This window comes from Podarcis cretensis (genome assembly GCF_951804945.1).
Source record: "Podarcis cretensis genome assembly, chromosome: 15".
NCBI classification, from domain to species: Eukaryota; Metazoa; Chordata; class Lepidosauria; order Squamata; family Lacertidae; genus Podarcis; species Podarcis cretensis.
The window spans coordinates 16,818,127-16,842,897 of record NC_137185.1 but is presented as its reverse complement, the minus strand read 5'-3'; the positions used below and the strand labels follow the sequence as shown (position 1 = coordinate 16,842,897).

At 47.6% G+C, this 24,771-nt stretch overlaps 1 protein-coding gene and 1 long non-coding RNA gene across 2 annotated transcripts in view; one reads left to right on the top strand and one right to left on the bottom strand.

Annotated features, from left to right (window-relative positions):
* The first annotated feature begins 368 nt into the window (after nt 1-368).
* On the top strand, nt 369-8,910 carry LOC307203666. Its single transcript, XR_013833313.1, has 5 exons — nt 369-515; nt 1,212-1,303; nt 1,522-1,584; nt 8,126-8,237; nt 8,778-8,910. It is a non-coding gene; the product is annotated as an uncharacterized lncRNA (long non-coding RNA).
* Nucleotides 8,911-10,551: 1,641 nt separating this feature from the next.
* LRRC75A (leucine rich repeat containing 75A) overlaps nt 10,552-24,771 on the bottom strand; it is a 29,203-nt gene continuing 14,983 nt past the window's right edge. Inside the window, exons 3-4 of the mRNA XM_079954573.1 lie at nt 20,373-20,485; nt 10,552-12,761 (exon numbers count right to left, since the gene is read on the bottom strand). Coding sequence (XP_079810699.1) covers nt 12,146-12,761; nt 20,373-20,485 — 729 coding nt within the window. The 3' untranslated portion in view covers nt 10,552-12,145. The remainder of the gene's footprint in view (nt 12,762-20,372; nt 20,486-24,771) is intronic.

Sequence of the window (24,771 nt, the reverse complement as noted above, 5' to 3'; positions counted from 1 at the left end):
ATAGGCAGCGGCGCTTAAGGAGGGCGGAGTTGCAGCCCGCCCGCAACATCTGGATACGCCCTCTCTGAAATACGGACTAGATCCAGCTCAGAAACGCAACCCCCCCCGCCGCCGCTGCACAATGGTCTCTCCCTCCCTCTTCGCCCGCCTGCTGAATGACGAGCCGAGCGATTTTCGCGGGCTGCCGCGGTGCTTGCTGGGAGCCGTACTCCTCCCTCGCTTTCCCGCCTTGCAAGGGAAGCCGGGGACGCGCTTCCCGCCGCGCGAAATGGAGTCCTCGGCTCCTCCCAGAAGCCGCCGCCCTCCACCTCCCCCAAGATTCCGAGATGGTACGTTCCAGCCAATCAGCCGCCAGCTCCCTTTTGCCGCCACCTCCCGCCCGTCTACATGGTACGTCCCGAGCGCTTAAAGGGAGCCGCACGCGGTTCCTTCGTTCTTTCGCTTGCGCCGCTGCTCCTCTTGCACTTGATTCTGCAAAGGGAGGAAGGAGACGATGAGGCCTTGCAGGCGCCGAGGTTTGTCCGCGGGGTGGGGAGCGCGGCCGAGCCTCGGGGTTCCTTCAGCACTGGGCCTTTTTCTTGGGAGGGGGGCTTCCCTCTCCGCGGGATGATGATGCCGTGATAGGAAGTGCCGTCAGATGCGAGAACTGACGAGAGATTCCCACCGGCTGACCTCGGAGCAGAGCCACGCGGGCCGCCTTTCACCCCCGCCCCATAGAGGCCCGTGAAGAAGAAGCTGCCCCCCATAACCCCCGCGTGGGGATGGAGGAGGCCGTGGGTGCGTTTTGAGTCCCCCCTTGAAAGCACGTGGTGGCGAGATCTGGCCTTGGCTGCGAGGCGCGGGTTGGGCGCTCGTGGAGAGGCTGGATCTGCGGATCCAAACGGAGGATCTCTGCCCACGAGGTTAGCAGGGGGGACCATATCAGAAGTTATTTTGTCTACCCGCCCCCCATTTGAAATGACGGCCACGAGGGGGGCCAGTGGGCTTCCGAAGTGCAGGGTTGTTGCTTTCCAGCTTACATACACCATAGGCTCATGGAATAATAGTTTTTTGGTACCCCACCCATTTGACTGGGTTCCGCAGTCAGTTGATATCACAGCTGGGCTCTTGCAGAACTGGATTCTTCCAGCCTCTTCCTTGAGCCACTTACTTTTGAGGCAGAGGGAGACCTTCACTTTACTTCCTCCCTGACATTCGCTCTCTTGTTGCAGGTTTGTTTCATTTGCCGCGTGGGGCCAGACCTGAAGTGGCAGGAGAGAGGATGGATCCTGACCCACCTGCTTAGAAGCTAGCTGCCCTAAAGGTAAGCCTACAAGTCTCTGATACAGAGTAGTATTCCCTAGGGAAAGCCTCACAGTGATGAAACAAAACCTCAACTAAGCTGGAATTACCGTCAGACTTTTGCTGTTGAGAAGGTTCTTTCTGAGCAATCCACACCCCAGTGGGGAGGAAGTGCAGTTGCTTCTGCTCCCTCCACAAAAAAATACCTCTGGTTAACAGGGTTGTCCTTTTTCTCTGCAGGGAGCTGAAGCTGTCCTCTTCCCAAGTGGACCATTCCTGATTCCTGTAGCCCTGGCTTCAAAGGTATGATGAGGCTTTTTTGATTTCAGAAATGGGAGGGGAGGTCCTTCTGTGTCCTGGCTGGTGAGAGCAAGATCATTAGTTTTACTGCTTGAGGATAGCCCACTTCACATCTAAAGCTAGGTTAATGCTTCCTGTGAATGAAAATGTTGGAGCCAGAAGATTGCAAACCACCTGGGCCAAGCCAGTTTGGATTAAGGTAGCACAGTAGAGCATGAGACTCCTCATCTCAAGGTCATGGGATCGAGCCCCATGTTGAATTTCTAGATGGCCCTTGTGATCCCTTCCAACTATGATTTTATATATCATTGATGTTTAATAATGCCTCTATAATCCACCTGGATCAGGGCTCATTTGTCCAAATGGATTTAGCACCAGGATTTGGGTTGGAGCAGCTGCAGCCTTCAGTCTGGGAACTAAACTGGCTTGGGGAACATTTTTTCTGTCCGAGAGCCACAATAGGTTGCCAGGGGAGTTCTCTCACCCTTATCTTAGTGTTGTTATATGTTGAGCAGTCTGTTAAGTAGCAAATGTTGGGACTTCCGGTCGGCGCCAGCGCTTAATGGCGGTCCGAGCCTCGAGCTCCGAGGCAGGACTGCTCCGTTAGTTCGGGTCTTACCCGCTACGGCAAGCGGGGGACCCCTAAAATCACAGGCGCGGAGCCTGTGAACAAAGGAGATTCGGTGGGCACCTTTTGCGCCCCCCGGTATTGTGAGGGAGCCTTTTTAAAGGCTTCTGAGCGGCATCGGGGTAAGCGCGGTGCTGAGAGTCGTCACCCTGCTAGCGGAGTGAAGCCGCGTCGCCATGAGCGGAGAGCGCCGATTCCTTCCTGCAATTGGAATTTGACCACAACACCCGTGAGTAAGATTGGAAAAGTAACGGGACTTTTAAAAAATAAAATTGGCTGAAAACGGGAAAGGCAAAAATTAAGGAAGTCTGCCTCCCAGGAACTGCAGAAGGAATAAAGCAACGAAAATCAAGCTGCACTTAAAGGGAACCTTTCTAATTTTTTTTAAGCTGTCAAACTGACATCGGACTTAAAACCTCCCCCCAGACTGGCAGGAGAAGGGGGGAAGGGATTGGAACGTTGTTAATCTGCTGGAAAATTATTGGAAAATTAAGAACTTCCATTGCCAAATCCCCTGGGGTCGGGCTGCCCAAACAAGACACCTGGGACGTGGTCTGTCAAACTCTGAGAAGTGGGGACTTGTTTGCAAAAAAGTTATCGGACCTTAGATGTACTTTGTTGCATTTTGGCCACATAGAAAAATAGAGACTTTACAATTTGGATATTGGAAACTTTTGGCTACTGTTGTATTCCCTTGCTTCTTTGTTGTTTTTCCATCTTTGCCATTTGGATACAATTGAATGCTCCCTCTAGAGGGCTCTATCTGAAACTGTTGCACCTGAAAAAGTAACAGTGGGATTTTCCACTTGGGAATCAACTCTGTGAGAACGACCTTGAGGATATGAGTGCCCCTACAGATGAGATAGTAACAAGGCAGAAAGCAAAACAAGCTCACAAGAAAAGGGCCTCTATATCAGGAACTGCAGCTGTGCAGGAAAAAACACCAGCTTCTATGGATCCTATGACTCAGGCTCTACTTAAAATAAATCAATCCCTGGAAGCATTGACAAAACTTTCGACAGAGAACTCTAAAAAATTAACAGAGTTGACAACAAGGTTGGATGTGAATACGGCTAGTGTCGCATCGAACACAGATTCTATAAATAGATTAATTCAGGAAAATTCAGAAACACGAAAGATTGCAGAAAGTGCAAAAATAACAGCTGAAGAGACAAGGGAAAAATTTGGGCCTATTGTTAAAAAAGTGAATGAGCATGATGCAGCCCTCTCCTTACTGGAACTTCAACGTAAAGAGAAGAATTTAAAATTTAGATTGGTGCCTGAAGTGGAAGGGGATAACCTTGTGAAATTTCTCACAGAGAACATTATAACTTTTTGGCGGGAAGAATGGGAGGAAGATGAGGAACTTGAGATAATTTCAGCCTTTCGACTGGGCAGAAGGCAGGACAAAAAACCAAGGGATTGCTTAATTACATTGAGATCAAAAGAAGAAAGAGATAGAATACTGAATTTGCATTACCAAAAGGCATTGGTGATCCAAAATTGTCAGATACAGATTTTTAAGGACATTCCTAAATACATTTTAGAGGTGAGAACATATTACAAGAGTTTAGTAGACCTGCTGAAGAAAAACACCATACCATTCAGATGGGAATTTCCACAAGGATTGTCCTTTAACTTCAATGGAAGGAAGATTAAAATAAAAACAATTCAGGATAAAGAACTATTTCTAGAGAAGTATCTGGAGGATTTGCAGAAAGGAACCGTGGAGGAGAGGGAACCACCCGATATAGCAAATTTGTCATTTGGACTTTCACTACCACCATCGGAGGAAGAGCAGAAGCTAGGAGCAGTTGGAGGAACAGCTACCTAAATACAAAATGTCTCTGCAACTCCTTAGTTGGAACTGTAATGGTTTGAACCTTCCTCGGAAAAGAAGACAGGTTTTTCACATTCTGAAGAAAGAACAATTAGACATAATATGTTTGCAAGAAACCCATATTGCCAGGATACACAGGAAATTATTAATAAATAAGAGACTCGGTCAAGAATTCATCTCATCAGACAAAGTAAAGAAAAGAGGTGTGGTGATCTATGCAAAGGAAAAGTTGGCCCCAAAATTAATATTTAAAGATGAACAAGGAAGATACCTGGCAATTGAAATACAAATTCAAGGAGAAAAGATATTAATTGTGGGAGTTTATGCCCCAAATGAAGGGAAGGCCGAATTCTTTAGGAAGTTGCATGAGACATTAGTTGATTTTTTAGACTATAAAATCCTAATGATGGGAGACATGAACGGAGTTGTTTCAACAAACATGGATAAAGCACAGAGACAAGTGATTTCAAAAGAAGGGAGACTACCAAAGATCTTTTTCGAAATGACTGAAACTATGGACTTGATTGATATTTGGAGAATAAAGAATCCTCTAGAGAGAGAGGGAACCTTCTTCTCTGAAGCAAAAATGACATGGACAAGAATAGACCAAATTTGGATTTCTAGTAGTCTGGCGTCAAGAACAAAAAAAGTAGAAATCTGCCCAAAAACGTGCTCCGACCATAATGCGGTCAAGATGGAGATGAAACTAACAACAACTGGTTCCTTTAGATGGAGAATGAATGACACCCTATTCAAGGATGAAGAGATCCATAAGAAGGCCCTTAAAACATTAAAAGATTATTTTGAGATCAACAGGAAAACAGATGTGGAAAAAAGAATAATCTGGGACGCAAGCAAAGCCGTGATGCGAGGTTTCCTAATTCAACAAAATTCTATTAAGAGGAAGCAACAAAATGAAAAGAAGGAAAAAATTTTAGAAAAAATAAAAGAAGGAGAGAAGAAGTTGAGGTCTAAACCAAAGTCTCATGAGATTTTGAGAGAAATAAAGTTTCATCAGATGCAATACATGGAACTTATGAACCAACAAATAGAATGGAAGATAAAGCAAATGAGACAAAAAACTTTTGAGTCAGCGGATAAATGTGGGAAACTTCTGTCATGGCAATTGAAAAAAAGGCAGAAAATGAACACGGTAACAAGTTTAGAAATGGATGGAAAGATTATCCACAAACCCAACGAGATTAACAATTGTTTTCAAAGCTTTTTTAAGAAATTGTACGCACAAGGGCCAACCAACGAGCAAGAAATAGAAGAATTCATTAGAAAATACGGTTTACCAAAAATCTCAGAACAAAGTAAAAGGATCTTAAATGAGGAAATAACAGAACAAGAAATAGAGGGTGCCATTCAAAATATGAAATTGGGAAAATCACCAGGACCAGATGGCCTGACGGCCAAATACTACAAATTGCTGAAAGAATGGCTGATACAACCATTGAAGGAAGTTTGCAATGAAATTTTAAAGGGGAAAAAGGCACCTGAATCGTGGAAAGAGGCTTTCATCTCACTTATACCGAAAACAGAGACTGAGAAGAACCAAGTTAAAAACTACCGCCCTATATCTTTACTTAATGTGGATTACAAAATTTTTGCAGACATTTTGGCAAAAAGATTGAAAAGAGTGTTGGCAGATGAGATTCATAAGGACCAAACAGGCTTTCTCCCAGGTAGACATATGTCAGACAATGTGAGGAACATTATAGACATTTTGGAGCTGCTGGACGTTGACATTAACAGGAAAGCAGTTTTGATTTTTGTGGACGCGGAGAAAGCCTTTGACAACATTTGTTGGACTTTTATGAAAAAGAATCTCCAAGGGATGGGGGTAGGACAAGGTTTTGAAAACGGTATAGGTGCAATATACTCTCAACAAAAGGCCAAATTAATTGTAAATAACGTGGTAACAGAAGAAATACCTATAGAAAAAGGTACACGACAGGGCTGCCCAATATCCCCTTTGCTTTTTATATCGGTCCTGGAGGTTTTGTTAAACATGATTAGAAAGGACCAGTTGGTTAAAGGAGTTCAGGTCGGAGTTAGACATTATAAATTAAGAGCATTTGCAGATGACCTAGTATTGACTTTGCAACAGCCAGACACTAGTACTAAAAGAGTATTAGAATTAATTGAAACATTTGGTCGAGTAGCAGGTTTTAAATTGAACAGACAAAAAACGAAAGTGTTGGAAAAAAATTTAACAATGGAAGAAAGAGAGAGTTTCCAGAATGAAACAGGTTTGGAAATTACAAAAAGGGTAAAATACCTGGGGGTAAACTTAACATCCAAGAATGTGAATTTATTTAAGGATAATTATGAAAAATGTTGGTCAGAAGTTAAAAAGGATTTGGAAATATGGTCAAGGCTGAAACTTTCCTTGTTAGGCCGAATTGCTACCATTAAGATGAATGTATTGCCTAGAATGCTGTTTTTATTCCAGACGTTGCAGATTGTGGACAAGATGGATTGTTTCAAGAAGTGGCAGAAAGATATATCAAAATTTGTCTGGCAGGGCAAAAAGCCCAGAATTAAATTTAAGATTTTAACTGATGCAAAGGATAGAGGGGGGTTTGCCCTGCCGGACTTAAGACTCTACTATGAATCAGCAGCTTTCTGCTGGTTGAAACACTGGCTACTTCTTGAGAATACTGACATTTTGGATCTGGAAGGGTATGACAATAGTTTTGGTTGGCATGCATATTTATGGTACGACAAGGTAAAGGTGTATAAAAGTTTTAAAAACCATATTGTAAGGAAAGCATTGTATAACGTTTGGATTAGATACAAAGATTTGTTGGAAAGCAAAACCCCTAGGTGGGTGTCACCAATGGAAGCTAGGGAAGTAAAAAAGCTTAATATGGATTCTAAATGGCCAAAATATCATGAGATTATAGAATACGATGGTGAAAGGGTGAAACTTCAGAGTTATGAGAAACTAAAACCTAAGGTTCGAGATTGGTTGCATTACCATCAGATAAATGAGACGTTTAAACAGGACAGGAAAATAGGATTTCAGAAAGAGAAGTCAAAATTAGAAACAGAATTGTTGGAACCCAATACTAAGAATTTATCAAGAATGTATAACTTGCTGTTAAAATGGAATACACAGGATGAAACGGTGAAATCAGCTATGATTAAATGGGCACAAGACATAGGTCATGATATTATGTTTGCTGACTGGGAACAGTTATGGACCACCGGTATTAAATTTACTGCATGTTATGCTTTAAAAGAAAATATTATGAAAATGATCTACCGGTGGTACATGACCCCAGTCAAGCTTGCAAAAATTTATCATTTGCCTAATAATAAGTGTTGGAAATGTAATGAGACTGAAGGCACTTTCTACCACCTTTGGTGGACCTGCCCAAAGGTTAAAGCTTTCTGGGAAATGATCTATAATGAAATTAAGAAGGTTCTTAAGTGGACTTTTCCTAAGAAACCAGAGGCTTTCCTCTTGGGTATGGTGGGCCAAGTGGTGTTAAGGAAGGATAGGACATTCTTTATGTATGCCACTACAGCAGCAAGAATTCTACTGGCAAAGTATTGGAAGACGCAAGAACTACCTACTCTGGAAGAATGGCAAACAAAGGTGATTGACTTTATGGGACTGGCTGAGATGACGGGCAGAATCCGGGACCAGGGGAAAGAGACAGTGGAAGAGGACTGGAAGAACTTCAAGATATATCTTAAAAATAATTGTAAAATTGAGGAATGTTAAGATGTCAGGGGGTAAGAAGTAAAGAATTGCAGCAGTAAACAAAAAAAAAAACTTAAGAAATATTTATGAAAAAGAACTAAGACAATGGACTTAAGGGTTGCTAAAGAATTTTAAACAAGGATGCAGGGATAGGGAGGTATGGGGAAGTCAAAGAAAAAAGGCTATGAATTGATGATTATGAAGTAATACTGTGTTACATTGTTCTTCATTTTATGTGTGGAAAATTAATAAAAATCATTATAAAAAAAAAAAAAAAAATAAGTAGCAAATGTTGAAGGGGAAACAAATTGGACCTGCAATCCTCTGCTGAAAACCATTTGTACTTTCTTGTTCATAGAGGGTGAGAAGAAGCAACTGTTTGTTTTCTCCTCTGGGTGGCAGTAGGGTCAAGAACAGAGGGCAAGGGATTTCCAAGAGCCTGGAAAAGCCAAATGCTTCCCAACCAAGAGGTATGTGTGCTCCCTTGCCTACACTTGGTCACTGAGGCCTGGCACATTAGCAGGGCAAATACGTAATGACTGCCTTCAAATCACTGCACTCTGGTTTCGTAGGATCTGAATTGCTGTGACTGGGTGTAATTAAGTGTGGTACCACTTGGCCCTTAGGCAATCTCTGCTGTAGATTCCTTGTGCCTGCTTCTTCACAGCAGAGTGGAGAGGGGTGAAGATTAATCATAAGGGCCTATGATAGGGCTGGGCGATACCTGGTTTTGAACATCACAATATACCAATATATCAAAATGTCTGAAATAAGGGTGGAAGCATCGACTGGCTTCAGGTTTTTCCCACATTGTGATTTTTGCATAGCACAGACATACGAGAAACTAATATGATATGGACTGGTTTGGGGCGATATATTGCCCAGCCATAGTCTAGTAGATGGTGCAGTTAACTTAAGCAGTGCTGGTCATGGTATTTCTACTGAAATGAGTTTGTTGGAAAGAGTGCCAGTTACTGTATTTACATGTAAATTTTCATGATGTTTTTCAGGTTAGTGGCTGATGACTTGTTACCACACGCAGCTCAAAAGCCCCTTCCCAGCATTTTCTTCAAGACCTTCCCAGGTGCACCCCACCACCTCTCTCTTTGCATATGGCATACCTGGCAGTGTGGCTGCGACTCCTGGAAAACAAGTAGAGGAAAACTGGAAAACTCCTGGAAAACAAGTCCAATCCCAACTTCATCTTTGCAAAGTTTTGGGAACAGGGCAGAAGACAGAAACCTGTTTTGAAATGTCTCTTCTGTCTGTATGTGGCCACAAATATTTATAAGCTGTGAAAGTGAATAAAACTTATTTTTGATGTACAACTGCACTGCACTGATTTTTTACGTGTGCCTGAGGAGGGAAAGCATGCAAACAGGCTAGTCTGCAGGTGTTGGTGGGTTTCAATTATCACCCTCTGCCAGCACAGACAGTAAGTTAAAATTCCAGGAGTTGTAGTGTGGAAGGCTACAAGCTAGCCCTTTTAAGTATAAAGCAAGCCAGGAAACATTGCTTGAGTTTGAGATGGCTTCTGGGCCAGATAGGTGGCCCTCAAATCAAATACTTGCGTGTGCGCACAGAAGAGGTTTAGACTTTGTAGTTCTGGAAGTTCAGTTAACCAGAGAGATTTGGCACCAGCAATTTGAGTTAATACTGTGAGAGGGGCTCATTCTATTGGCCATAGAAGCCTCATGCACAAGTTATCTGTAGTTTTGGCACTCAGCCCCTCCTTTAAAATATATATATATATAAGCATATATATATGCTTTTTATTAGGTTTTCATTTCATATACCCCATGTCCACTCAAAAGGGGAGTGTGCTCATTCCCTGTACAGTGAATGGTGGGTAGCTGATCGTTCTGAGACACTTGGTGAGTCTATCACAGACTTGGCCCTCCCTGAGACTGGCATGGTTAGTAATAATAGTCTTAAGCACTGCAGACTGTGAGGCAGTAAACTTTATCTCGCAGGCAGCACGATGTCGCCTTCATTAATGCGCCTGCCTGCATTTCCCAAGCAGACAGGTGCATTGACAATTACAAATTGAAGGCTGAAGCTGCACAGGAAGCAAAAATGGAAGGGATAATGTCACATCTCAGGCATGCTTGTGCCATGCAGCTTTCCCTTACTGCCTCCCCCAACTGATTCCATCCAAGGGGAGAAGCCCAATAGATGGCTAAATCTTAGCTGCTGGCATGTAAGCAGTACTGTTGGGCGCTCTTTTGAAACAGCCAGAGCTTGTGGTGAGCAACAGCCAGTGGATTTGCTCATTCTGTTCACGTGCCTGGGAGTATCTGGCTCACAATCCAGCATGCAGAGCATTCAGCCTTTTTGTCACGGCAACACTCATTCTGAAGGTGTTGCAGATAAGCCCAGATGCACAAGGGCAAAATCTCAAACTGGAGCAGAGCTTGGACTGCTGTTTGAACACATAAAGGTGATCAACACAAAGTCTCGCTCTTAGGCTCTCAAAATCTTGCCTTCGCTCTTCCAACCAGCTTCAGGTAGTGGGAGAAGAGCCTTGTGGCCCTGCTGCTGCCTCCTGGGCTCTTAACAGAGACCATTGGTAATGCAGTTACACCCCCACTCTGCCGCAGCACCTGTCACTCCCCCTCCCCCTGTGCTAGCCACCCTGGCTAGTAGGCAGAGGAAAGAGCACATTCTCTGGTTCAGTGTCTCTTTGCTTCAGCTGCAGCCTTTGCCTCTTAAAAGCACTATTGCAGGATTAGCTCCCAACACACGAGACGGAGGCTGTCGCTTAAGCTGACAGCTGAGAAACCCTTCTATTTAAATAAAATACTTTTATTGTTACGCCTGCTTGACAAAGCATATAAAAACAGTTTCAGCTACATGCAAACTATGACAACATTTGGAGCCACCGATGGGGGTGGGGGGCAGGGTTAGGTTGGTCCCTCTGGAGTGTAAAAGTGGGCACTCCGGTCAACTGAAAATGTGGAGTTGCATTTGTGCCATGGGGAAAACAGCTGAAATAAGCCTGGTCCAGTGTCCCCCCCCCCGCCCCCCATGGAGAAGAGAGGTGTTGGAAGCTGAAATAGGCTTTCCTCTAAGAAGATCCTGGCAGTTGTGCAGGATCCTGTTTCAAATTGGGTGTTTACCTAAATTAAAGCACTTAATGCATATGGGGTTACGGACTTAATCCTGGGTGGGTGGAGTGGGGAGTGGTGGCTTATCATGTCCACAGGCAGACTGGAAAACGACAAGAGCTAATACGCTCGCATGGAGCTGAAGTTCAGCAAGGCCTTAGCTGGCAAACGGTCCACTAGTGGAGGCCCCAGGGCTGCGTTTTGTAAACTAGTAACTCCCCTCTACGGTCTCCTCCTGTCACAGTGATGGGAAATCCAAAAGAACCGAAGACACCACACAGAGAGACTGTTGACACACGACAGCTATTTCACACCACAATTGCGACATGAACATCTGGAAGCATTGGCTTGATTCCCTCTGGTATTGTCACCAGAAGCCACATGTTGGTGACCCCTGAAGCAAAGCAGGCCACACTTAAGCCCCAGCAGCTTTGGAGGGGAGAGTGAAGCAAAGGGAGTTTGGCTTTTCCTGCTTTGCTGGATCAACCGACCTAGAATCTGAGGCTTAGGGCTGCAACTTTTGCACCTGCCTTCATTGCACTGAAACTCAGCATGTTAAATTGTGAGACTCAGCGGCAGGGGAGGGGAGAGGCAAAATCCACTTATTTCTTGCATTGTTGGTGCTAGTGAACAGTGTCTGTTCCTCTGCTGCATGTGGGAATGGGGGGAGAAAGGCAATTTCCCAGGTCTTCTGGATCAGGCTGATGATATGCACTCCTAACATTTGAAAAATAAGCATTTCCCTCAGTTCTGTGGGATAACTGGCCCCCTGCCTTTGACGCAAGGATAAAAATCCTTTCCTGAAACTTCTACCACGAAAATACTTGGGAACTTTTTTTAAAAAAGCAATCAATCTGTAACCACTATAAGGAACAGAAAATGAGCAAACGTGAAAGTCCTGGTGAAGAGTTCTGCGTAACTGGGAACCTACACCGGACAAAGACTGGCTCAGTAGTGATGTTGCCTTCTCAGTCTGGCTTTCGTTCTCTGGAATTAAAGAGGCTGCAGCACTAGAGATCTCCCCTCTGTGTTTGTCACAAGATCTTGGGAGTTGAAGGGCCGAGAGCATCACTAATATGCTGAAGGGTGCAACCTGCCTCCCCGACATCACTTCTTTCTGTCCTCTCATTTATTATCCTCACAAGAGGACCCTCCTCAGTATCCATGGAGTCTGGGGCCAAGATTCTTGCTGCTGATGCTGCTGTCATCGGGGTGGGAAATGGGTGGGTGTCTGCTGAGAGCATTCTGGCCAAGTGAGAGGTGCCTGCACCTCATGTCTGAAGCAGCCCCTGGGGATCCGCCTCCTCGTCCGCCACCTGACTCTCCAGCAGTCTGACCTCAATCGCCTCGCCTGTCTGCAGCTCTCCGGGACTGGCAGTGCCTACGCTGCTGCTGCTGCCGCCACCGCCACTTGCGTCCTCATCCACGGAAGGCAGACCCTCCTGACTCTCCAAGTCACTCACCTGGCCCTCCCCGAACTCCAGGATGGTGGGGAGGTTCCCCTGGGTGGGGCAGCGTTTCTTGAGGCTGACCAGGAAAGGCTGCGGCAGGGAAAAGATGTCGACGTTGTTGCCCAGGTCGATCCACGTCATGCTGGGGAAGTTCCTGGGGTCCTTCAGCGCCTCTGTCAGGTCCCGCAGGATAGCCTTGGTCAGCCTGTTGCCGTTGAGGGAGAGGGTGGACAGGTGGGGCAGGGCGCTCAGGACGGGCAGCAGCTGCAGGAACACCTCGTCCGTCAGGTCCGTGAAGCAGAGCTCCACGTTCTCAATGTACTCTGAGGTCTGCTGGAGGTAGGGGATGACCCGGTCCAGCTCCTTCAGGGTCAGGGGGATGCCCGACAGGTCGACGGTGTTGTCCCGGGGATTCCCCACCAGGATCATTTTCAAGCTGCAAGAGAAGAGGAAGAGGGAAGAGGGAAGAGGAAGGGGCTTCGTGAATTGTCTCTGGCCAGTCCCTAACTCACACTGCTGGAAGGTGGAGGCACCATTGAGAACCTCCCGTTAAGGACACAAAGAGGAAGAAACGGAAAGAAACCGGGCAGACATTTCAGGGCCAGGTATAAGAGAGGCTCAAGCAGCCATCGGTTTTGATCGTGGCTACGAAATTCCCATGTGTGCTCAGAATTCAGCCTAGGGTTCCCCAAATGGCTAAAGCAGTCCACTTACATTTTTAGGTGAGAAAGCTGTCCTGTAAGGTCAGCAAGTGACAGAGAGAGAGAGAAAACAGGTTCATCTCAGCTTCCATATATGTTTGGACAAAAGGCACAGACAGTGCTATTTTTCGGGGGGGGGGGGCGGAATTAGTTAACCAAATAAAATAGTTAATCCTTGACTAGATGACCCTTAGGATCCCTGTCAACTAGGATTCAATCCTACAGAAACACATTTTATTTTTTAAGTTGGGGGGGGGGGAATCCACCCCACAGGACAAGAACCTGGGAGCCCCTCAACTCTATAATGCTCCTCAAGAGCATGGTAAGCGGCTCAGGCAGCGGCAGCATCTCCCCCTCAAACGTAATCTGCCGTCCAGCAAAAGGGCTGCAGAGGTTGTGGCTGCCAGATGCTTTCGAGGTGCAAATCTGCTGCCTATGAAATCCCTTCCTCTGCCTTTGTAAGCACCGCCTTACCCCACCACGCTGCAGAGCCTGACGTTGCAGTGGAGAGTCTCTGCCAAGCTCAGAGTCGGCTGCCAAGGCCAGCTGCTCTTCCTCACCCTGCAGAGCCACCTGTGGGTGGCCACTGAGCACCCACCTTCCCTGCTTGGGGGAAAGGGCTCGCTGACTCACACGAGGACCCTTCTGAACACAAGAGCAGGCAGGCACAGACCCGCAGGCGGAAGCTGGCCAAAAGCAAGGCATTCATCACACGGCTCGTGGCTGGAGCAGAAGGCAGCCCAGATGCACTGTTGTCGGCTGCCCACACAGGCGCCTCAAGAAGCTTCCTTCTGGGGCCTCAGATGCAGGGGGGGAGCGCTGAAGTCAGTGGCCTCGACAAGGATGCAGAGTCACAGCCACAGTGGCGCCTGGAGAGCATCCAGCCACGCTTTGACCACTCAAAAGCAGAACAAGTCACATCGCACCCTGAATCAAGTGAGGGGGGCAGAAGCACAGGCACAGCCAGAATCCACCAGTCACTGCTGGGCTGACTTCTCCTGCTCCAAATCCAATTGTACGACGCAGCACTGCTGAAAAGCAAGGCAGCGGGCAGCTGTACACCCTGTACACCGTCACCTTGCACCACGGGGCCCTCTGCTCTTGCTCAGAGGCACATGCGTCGCTGGTTTGCTGTTTTTTAATCCGGTGTTTCTCCTATCTAGCCCAGCTCTTCTGCTCCCGACTGAGCTACTGTCCGTCTGAGATTCGTGGGGGAGGGAATAAAAGATTATTGGGCATTGTGGTGGCTTTTCTCTCCCTTAATGGAAGACCCTCAAATGAAGAGTTGGCCACATAGAAAACCAGAGAGGGTCTGTGCCAGAGCCAAGCCCTACAAGGGAGGGGTATTCCTGCCTGCTCCTGCTGTAACCCCAGCCAGTCCATGCCCCACACTCCACCCCAACGGAGGGGCAGCTGCAGCCAGGAGAGGGTTCTCCTGCTGGGTGCGGAGCCCTTCTGGTGAACATGAGAGAAGCATCCGCTTTAAGACGTAAATAATTTGTCCCCTGTGATGCTAAGCAGCAAGGAAGGGAAGCCAATTCAGATGCTTGCCTGCCTGCTCTGACCTTCCCGCTGGCTGGCCAGGAGTCAGCCTTGCCAGAAAGGGCAGCAGAGAATCTGAAGTGACAAGTGCCGTTTGTGCCGCTAAAGCGAAGGCAGCAGCTGGCTGGGAGCTGCAGCCTGGAGGGACACAGCCGAGGAAGCAGCAGGAGGTGAAGGAGTTTGCCAGGGAGGCTGGGGTGCGGTGGGGGGGAAGGTCACCCCCTGGTGCTCGGTGGCTGAGAGCACAACTTAAGGATGAGGCTCAAGATGTCCGCAGGATCTGGAGCCCCGCTCAAGACCCCAGGAACCGTTCCAGTCCAGCTGCTACCCAGAATGGTTCAAGTTTGGCAAAAAGCAGGGAAGAGGAGGGGGCTCCCTTTGAAGAGTCACCCTGTAAAACATTCGCCCACGTGGGGAGGACGGGCTTATCAAATTTCCGTCCTAAAGTTGTTCCCCACCACCGAAAAACAGAGGACGGAGGCAACTCCTGCGAGAGACAAGTGCTGTCTCTGCTTTTTCCAGAGGAGCGATTCCACCCACCTGGGAGCTCGCCTGCCTCCCATCACAGGCCCGGCCAGCCTGCGTTGCATCGAAACTGCAAATTACTGCATTTAGAGAGAGAGAGAACTGCTCCGTAAACAATCCCGTTGCACATTCCTTCCTTGCAAAATGGAATCCGCTGCCTTGCTGGCTCTACAGGCTGGCTGTAGTTATGTCGGCATGTAAAAAGAAACTGTCAGAAAACAGTGGCAGATGGGACAAGAACCCTCTCTCATTTTGGGTGGCGTGGAGACTTGCAGGTGCAGGTGTTGAAGACTTTTCAAGGGCCTGCTGAGCAGAGGGTAGATATCAAGGCGGCAGCTGCTGGGAACAGACCCTTTTCCTCTTGGGCAGCCCTTGTGGTTCGCTACCTGCAGCCTCTGTCTGGGGCATTAAAATGCATGCGTTGCTCTGGGAAGTAAATGCAAGTATTCCCTTTCTGACTTTAGCATGATACACAGACAGAGAGCCTACGAATTTGTTAGAGGCAGCTGAGGGGGAAATGTCTCCTCCTGCCAGAGTCACGCAGCCAGTAAAAAAAGTGTGTTTATTCTGTTGGAAAATGTTTTACTTTTTATCAAATAAAATATTTCTGCTTCCAATTGTTCTGAAACTATATAAAAAGTAGGGTGAGGGAACTTAAAAGCCAGTGAAAAGGAGAAGGAAGGAAGGAAGGAAGGAAGGAAGGAAGGAAGGAAGGAAGAACTCTAATGGAATGGGAGAATAAGGTGGCTGCAAGGGGCATCAGGGGCCACATGCAAAGGGGTCAAGGGCCACATGTGACCATATAACTAGACGTTAACCAACCATTAACAGCTAAGAGTAATCTATGTAGAGATGCAAGTATTTTCTTCTGAAATTTTAGCCAGAATTATCTAAAAGACAAGGGCAGAGTATTAAATTTTAACAACGCAACAAAAAGCATACATTTTTATTCTCTCTCTTTTACTGCCTTCAATAATAACCCCACAAAATAGTTCTTTCCAAGAGGGTTCATGGCTTAATCACATCATCTGCTGCTACAAAACCCACTTCAATTCGTAGGATGAAAATCACAAAGGCGAAGCGGAGGGGATCCAGGTCACTGTGTGTCACGATGAAAAAGAGGCTCTCCGTTAAAGAAATAGCTCCTAAATAAATTAACATTCTGCCTGAAGACAAGAACACAGGAAGGCAGGAGGCATCTTCTTGCCCCTCCAAGATCAGCAGGGATTTCCCCCTGGAGGGAAACTTCAAAGTGCTTCCAATTTCTCTGACAGCAGGTTGGCAGATGAAGCCAAACAGAAATTAATCTCCAATTAATCTGAACAAAGATTAGAAGGAAGGCTGGTGCCCAGCCAGGATCACTCAGGGTGAGATGGTGGGTTTTTTTAAGCGGGGGTGGGGGGTGGAGTAAGGAAGCCAGGAAAGAACCCCTACCAATCCCTGCCTTACTTTACCCAGCAACAGAGCATCTCCACCCTAGGCACATCCTACAACCTGCAAGCTCACTCTCCTCTGGCTCCTGAGCTCACAAGAGGCTTCAGTCTGCATTTCCCCTGTCAGAGGGAGGGGAAGCCCCGCCTTTATGAGCAGTGCACAGTAGGTACAAAATAAAATAGGCAATAACAATACGCTTAAATGTAATATAGCACCGTGTATTGCAAGCACTACAGCAGGCAGAAAAACCATTACGTGCACCCCCCAAGGCCCTCTGAAATTGTCAAGCACTTCTCGGAGGGCAGGGTGTGGATAGGAAACTTGTTTTATTGTATTTGTACATCATATTTTAAGGCACCTTGATATCCTGTGTGAGTGGGCAGCATACAAATATTTTTTTATAAATCAGCAACATCAGCACAGAGAAGCAACAAACAGCCAAACCCAGCCACATTTTGCACGGAGAGGCTGGCACAGCCGCTCTAACTCTGCACTGTTCTTTCTGCAAGAGTGGAGATTTAAGGGTCTCCAGGTGCTTATGAAGCCAACCCTGGAGGGGGTGGGGGGAATCCCTCCACACAAGAGAGACAATAACAGCCCTACTGCGCCAGGCCGCCGCCTCCTCCTCCTTTACATGCGCCAGCTTATCTGCATGCCCAGCGAGGCCTCTGCAATGGCAGGAAGGGATTGGCGCAGCAGAGAAAGTGGGGGCTGGAAGAGATAGGAGGAAGCTCCCATGGAGCCAGGCCAGACCCTACAGAAATGGGAACATCCCTAACCAGAGCTGAGCTCATTTGCTTTGCTTTGCAAACTGTGAGCTGTGTGTGTGTGTGTTGTGCTTGCAGAAAAGAGAGAGCAAAGGAGGTCACTCACTTAGGTCAGCCAAATCTGCTCAGTCTCGAGAGACCGTTCTTGCTGGGAACGCAGAAGGATTCCTGGTGGCAGCAAAAGGCTCCCTTCTCCTCCCAGCAAGGAAAGACAGGGGCTCAACCACTATTCATCTTTTAATAATACAGTGGTACCTCGGGTTAATAACTTAATTCGTTCCGGAGGTCTGTTCTTATCCAGCAGGCCTCTTGCTGCCGCTGCGCCGCTGGAGCACAATTTCTGTTCTCATCCTGAAGCAAAGTTCTTAACCCGAGGTAATATTTCTGGGTTAGCGGAGTCTGTAACCTGAAGCGTATGTAACCCGAGGTACCACTGTAATAGTATCATCGTCCTCGTTGGCTCATAATTACATTTGGAAAGCTGGAGGTTCTCTGTTTTTCTTGGCAGCTTCTGACAGCCGCCTTTGCCCACCTGACTCAATTCCACAAAATGTGGAATGCAACATCTCTTTTGTTTTAAAAACCAGGCATTTCTATCTGTACCATTTTGTCTGTTTAACCCTTTGCCCCCAACCCCAATATTCCCCCAAATCCCGCCCCTGCCAGCCCTAGCTGCTAATTGGTGGGGTGTTGGGGGAGGAAGGGGCCCACAGTTACTTCTGGGAAAGATGAGAGACTTGGCTAGTCTTAAGACGCAGAGATGAGAAGGTGGGGGGGGGGAGGGGAGAGGATGGGAAAATGCTAGGAGCTCTGCACCCTCAGTTTCTTCCTATTTTAACAATTTTCCCAACAGAAAGATTGGAAATGTTGGAAATGGCTAAAAAACAGCTCCCTATAAAATATTCTGTTTATGAAGGATTGACAATTCTTAAAAGAAAAGGTTCTGCTCAGTGACACACTGCAATGTGAAGTTTTCTTTCATGCCAGACAAAATCTATAGCATTAGAGAAGGTTTTCCTTGAAGTTTCTACCCATTGGGCCTACTTGAGGCGGCTGAAAATGGGTGGTGGTGCAGGGGCAGAGCCAGTCCTAAGGGATAGCATAATCAGCTGGCAATTAGCAAAATCACTTTCGGCCTGCTATCTAATCCATCTTTCTAAACTGCTAAATGGTTCGCCATAGCAGTTGCCTTGCGGCACAGAGTTCCACAGGCTCAAGAAAACTGCGGGCTGCCAACGTCTGGAGGGCACAAGATGGGGAAAGGCCACCCTAAATGGAGAAGGCTTGTTCTTTTATATTTTCCTGCTCCAAAGTACTTTTATCTACCGCCTGTAATGTCTTCTCCCATACCTCGGATTACATACGCTTCAGGCTACAGACGCTTCAGGTTACAGACTCCGCTAACCCAGAAATAGTATCTCAGGTTAAGAACTTTGCTTCAGGATTAGAACAGAAATCGTGCTCCGGTGGCGCGGCGGCAGCGGGAGGCCCCATTAGCTAAAGTGGTGCTTCAGGTTAAGAATAGTTTCAGGTTAAGAACGGACCTCCGGAATGAATTAAGTTCTTAACCCGAGGTACCACTGTATCTGATAAGAAAAACCCCACTTCTGCCAAAAGGACTCATTCGTATGCAGATCGCTTGGGGGCAAGAACTTGGCTTATATGGCTTCTGCCCAAATTAAACCCCTGCTGGCCTGAGAAGGCTCCTCTGGCTTCAGGGCCAGCCCTACTCAAGAAGCAAAAATGCCACTGCTAGGAATTTATGTGGAAGGCTTCTGCCATCCCTCTCCAAAGCTCCAAGTGGTTTGCAAAGGTAGAGCTCTCCCTGGGGCCTGCTGTCCTCCACGTTCCCCCCTCCCCTGCAACCCCCCCCCCTCCCACCCACAATGGTCTTTGCACACACAAACTAGTCCCAGAGAGACTGCGATGCCTGAGAGTTTTTCTCTGCCCCAGAATAGGCCTTTTGCACTCCAGCTACCGACTTGCATCTCTTGACAGGAAATAATGCAATCAAGTCTGTTAGAAGTCAGGAACACACACACTGAGCAAACTGCTAATTAAAAATGGGGCTGGTAATTAGAAACATCCAACCAAATCCTTTAATTTATGCTTCAGAGAGTTCCTCGGGTCCCTTGTCTTCCCAAAGGGTCCACACGGCCACATCAAAAGTAACCAGGATTATATCCAACTTAAGTGGACATCAGCGCAGGGGGTGGGCTGCAGGCCATGTCCCCACCTCTCCCCGCCCCCATCATCTCCAAGACAGACCAGGCTTTGCTGGGCATACAAAGAAGTATTTGCTTATTCAGGCTATGCTTTCAGAGCCACTCCAAGCCTCTTTCTGTTTTGGTGGGGGACATAAAGGGTCTGAAGGATGCCCCAACCAGCTGGTTGCAGCCCCCAGCAGAAAACTCCCAGCCTGGAGAGGGCAGGGCAGGCGACAGCAGGAAGAGAGGCTTCAGTGAGAATGGAGAAGAGAGAAAAGGACCACAGTGTGAGGGTGGCAGCCCACAGAAAGCGCTAGCTGGGCAGCTGAACTGGGCACTCCACCAGCCTCATCTGCTTTCCAAGTACCAGGCCCCGATCCAACAGCCCTCCTGACATTTTGCCATTTTGCCATTCAAGCCACGCAGGGGACAGACAGTGCCTCCAAGCAGGGCTTGGCTTACCCCATGTGCTCCAACATCACAGAAAAGGCTAGAAGAAAGAGTTCATTAGTTCACAGAGCCCAGAGTCTTTTCACCAAATGCTGCCACCCACTGAAGGCGAGATTTCCTGTCTTTTTTTCTTCCTTGGCTGAACAGACAGACGTTAAATGACTGGGACAGCTCTGCTGGTAGAGCAGGAGACTTTTCATCTCAGGGTTTGAGCCCCACAATGGGCAGAGGATTCCTGCATTGCAGGGCTGGACTAGATGGGGTCCTTCCAACTCTATGGTCAGGAGGAGACACAAGTCATTTTGCAGTGACTTGGGATGGAGGCTCCTTTGCACTGCTGGTGGCTCCACCTCTGCCCCAAGCCCACCCTCAACTCCCCCAAGAACGCCCCTCTGCCAGCCCGCAGTCCCACCTCACTCACCAGGCCTGCGGCTTCCTCTTCACAATGCCCTGGCGTCGCCACTGAGAGTGGGGGCTCAGGTGGTAAGTCAGCTGCCTGCAGAGCTTCTCCATGGTTCCCAGAGAGTCGCCTTCCTGCAAGAGGAATTGGGAAGGGGCTCAGTTGCACAGTCACCAGTCAAAAGGAGAAGTGAAATATACTCTGAGTCCTGCAGTGATTTCATGCTCTTTATTGCAGCTGGTAAAACAGTGACTGAATTTCCCCCCAAACTTCAGGCCTTTATATACATTATTTACAAAGTGAGTCCTGTCTGATTGGCTGATTCTGCTTCCCTCCTGAAGCCTGGTTGGTCTTCTCCTGCAGACCAATCAGCTGTTGCAATCTACAACCCTACCAGCCTAATAGGCTGATTAACTTCCTCCTGGAGCCTGATTGGTCTGCTCCTGCAAGCCAATCAGTTGTTGCATTCTAGGATCCTGCTTGCCTATTGTTCTAGGATCCAAGCTTAGTACAGAACAAGGAGGAAGAGCAGGCAGAACAGCCTCTGTGCCTCCGCCAGCTCCTGGGGTGGGGGAAGGCTTTGAAACTCCCACCCCCATTCAGCTTACCCAGGCCAGCTAGAAAACAAAATATCAGCAGGACATTTCTCCTTACGATGCAACATCACTGGGAGGTTCAGCTAAGCTAGGCCTGGTTGGATGGCTGCCTCTCAAGGATCCTTCAGCTGAGATTCCCATATTGGAGGGGCCTGGGTTGGTTACCCTTGGGGTCCCTTCAAAGCTTATGGTTCCATTACTCAATAAGCTCTTTGCCATCCCATCGAGAGCATGAGGCATCCTAAGGCAACTTCAAATAGCGCATCTAATTAAAAAGGGCCCATGCATGCTTTTCCAGCTCAATCCCACCACTCCAAACCTTACTGGAAGGCCAACCTCCACCCCCACCCCCCAAGCATATGCCGGCTTAAGCAGGCAGGGCGGTTGATGCCGCCAGCTTCACATGGTCCATTTGGCATCTTCGTATGACAACAGCAGAGAAAGCCCCAAATCAGAACCATGGCAAAGGAGGAAGAGATGGCAGGTGGAGCCCCATCTGACTCCCAGGGCCGTAAAAGTATGTTTATCTGAGTCAACTGAGGGTTCCCTGCTCAGCCTTCACCAAGCCAAACCAAGATGGATGAGCTTCGGTTCCGAAGATGATGCGGACAGGGAGCTCAGCAGATCCACCTGCCTCTGGCTGCAGGAGGCGACCCTCCTGCTGCACTGCAAACACTCGCATTCCTAGCACAAAGGCAGCCAGAGGGAGGAGGCAAAGTCCAGGGAGACACCCTGGTCAGCTTCCCTGAGAGCATCGCTCCCAACACGACAAAGAAAACACATGGGATGGAGTTGGGAACAGCCTGCTAAATGAGTAGAGAAGAGCCATGGTCTACAGTCATTGAAAGGAGGGCAGAGAGGAGGCCAATGGGCTCTCAGCATCAACGCACATACTTGGAGATTAAAAGGTGGCTTACGGCATGAAAACAATAGAAACCTACGACAAAAGTGGTCATAAACAATAAAGGAAACATTTTTTAAAAGTACAAAACCAAACCAAACAATTGCCACATACTGTACTTGAAGATTAAAAGGTGGCTTACGACATGAAAACAATGCAAACCTCCGACAAAAGTGGTCATAAACAATAAAGGAAACATTTTTTAAAAATACAAAACCAAACCGAACAATTGCCACATACAGTGGTACCTCTAGTTATTAACTTAATTCGTTCCAGAGATCCGTTCTTAACCTGAAACTGTTCTTAACCTGAAGCACCACTTTAGCTCATGGGACCTCTTGCTGCTGCTGCACCGTCGGGACACGATTTCTGTTCTCATCCTGGGGCAAAGTTCTCAACTCAAGGTAACTCTTCCAGGTTAGCGGAGTTTGTAACCTGAAGTGTTTGTAACCTGAGGCGTTTGTAACTCAAGGTACCACTGTAAAGCGCAACAAAATCTAAAATAAAGATGCGAGAAACCAACGGCAACAATCCATCCTCTCCCACAAACAACACACATCTCAGCAAGAAACGGAGAGCTGACATTGGAAATAATCCATAGGTGGTCTTTAACCACTTGCAGACTGGCTTATGCAGCTCCCTCTTCCTTGCCGAGATGCTGGAGTGGTTGCCAAGAAACTGCTACACATATATACATGTGTGGTGGTCCTGTGCCAAAGTACAGCTCTTCTGGACCTCACTTTTTCAAGAAATAGGTAAAATTGTTGACTGTGAGATCGTTGCCTCCCTGCAGATAGCACTCCTAAATCGATTTGAAACTGGAAACGTCCCTACACACTGCAGAGAGATGGTGTTGCATTTATTATTGGCCACCAGGGCTATTCTTGCCAGGCACTGGAAAGACTTAAATGGGGCTGCCCTCTTAGCATAGTAGAACAAAGTGGGTGAGATAGCGCTGTTGGCAAAACTTACTTGCAAATTAAAAGTAGCAAGAGGGCAAAATAAAACTAATGAATTCTCTGCAATATGGCATGCTTTTTTATTAAGCATGTAAAGGATGGTTTGCACAATTTGAACCTGCATCCAGCATTCAGAAGTCTATGGCTGCTTTAATAAAATGCAGTGGTACCTCGGGTTAAGAACTTAATTGCCACATACAGTGGTACCTCTACTTATTAACTTAATTCGTTCTGGAGGTCCGTGCTTAACCTGAAACTGTTCTTAACCTGAAGCACCACTTTAGCTAATGGGGCCTCCTGCTGCTGCCACACCGCCAGAGCACAATTTCTGTTCTCATCCTGAAGCAAAGTTCTTAACCCGAGGTACTATTTCTGGGTTAGCAGAGTCTGTAACCTGAAGCGTCTGTAACCTGAAGTGTCTGTAACACGAGGTACCACTGTATAGGCCACAACTTTCCCTCTCCCTATATGCTCATGTTACTGTTAAGAAATATACAAATAAGCTGCTAACTGATACCGATCCCCTCCTCATCCTGACCTTTCCGTTGCTTATTGCATAATTCTGTAATATATATCTTTCAAACTAAGTGCCTTTAATATTTTGCAACACTGCATTTAAAAAAAAAATGAAACAAAAAGCCACTTCCCTGCCCCCATCTTGCTCTGAGAGAATTAAGACATAATGTCAGTCATGCACGAGTATGATCCAGGTCTCTGCCGCTGCCCCCCCCCCCCCAAACTGAGCATCTTCCTCTGTGGTTGCCGGAACTAAAGACAGCTGGTATGGTCTGGCTGGCTGCCATTCTTAGGGGCAGAAAAGGCAAACTGCCACCCCTGTTCTGCATCCCCTGCCGCAGAGTTTGCTGCTCTCTGGGATTCGCTCTAGGCTAGGCCGTAAGGGCTCCCTATTCTCATAGGTTGCAGAGGGCCGAGAGCTCCCTTTGCTGGTTGGGTTGTGTGTTGCGTTTGTGGGACTCTGCGCAGAAGCAAAACTTGGATTCTCAGGGAAGGATTATCAGGTCAGCAGGCAGGGTTGGGTGGGTGTGGAGCTCTTAGCAAGGACTGGTGACTCAGCCAGGTGCCCTGTGCCCCCCCCCCTCCCCACAACAGGAAAGCAACTAATTGCTCCATCCAAGCCAGCCCCCTGCTGAATTACTGCATGAATTCTTTATCAAGCCGCGTGAAATATTCATGGCGACCTATTTTACAAAGCAAGATATGGACCACGGAGGGCAGGTAGCAGCGCACTGTGGATCATTCCTCCTGCTTCGGAGGGGTTGGAGGAAGGAAGGAGAGCTTTGGGAGGCCTTGGCATGGGACAGGCAGGGCATTCCTTGAAGTGGGAATCTAACGGGTCCTATCAGTTAGGCAACCGCCCAGAGGCCATGTCACCATGTGCAGAAACAAGGCCATGTGCAGCAGCCCTGTTCCGTGGGTGGACACAGGCTGGATGGTGACATTTGGGAAGACTGTGGGTCTTTGTAGACAGGCAAAGAGAGAGAGAGAGAAATATATTTGTGCAGCAAAAGCAAAGACAGCGGACTGCTAACTGATAGCGGGTTTTTGTTCTACCAGGAGAACAAACCTTTTATTCAAAGTCCTCCAGCATAAGGCGAAAGCACCTTTGCTCAGTTGTGTCACTCTGCGCCCTTGTGACTTCACAGTGGTGATGCTCCCAGCCCTTCCCAGAGGCCAAACACCTTCCCAGAGAAGACCAGAATGCCAAAGACTCCCGTCGGGGAAAGTAGCAATCTGCTCCAGACTAATTCCGGGCTTGGCAACCAGCTGCAATCCGACTCGGAGAACCTGTGGGGAGAGACTCCGTGTTCCCTTGCCTGCAACATCCTTTTGGGGACACAGAGGATGTGCTGGCCCAGTTTGTCACCAGCAGACGCCGGGCCGCCATCACGTCCCACAGCAAAAGTACCGGCACGAACATCTCGCAGCCAAGGAGGCCGAAGGAG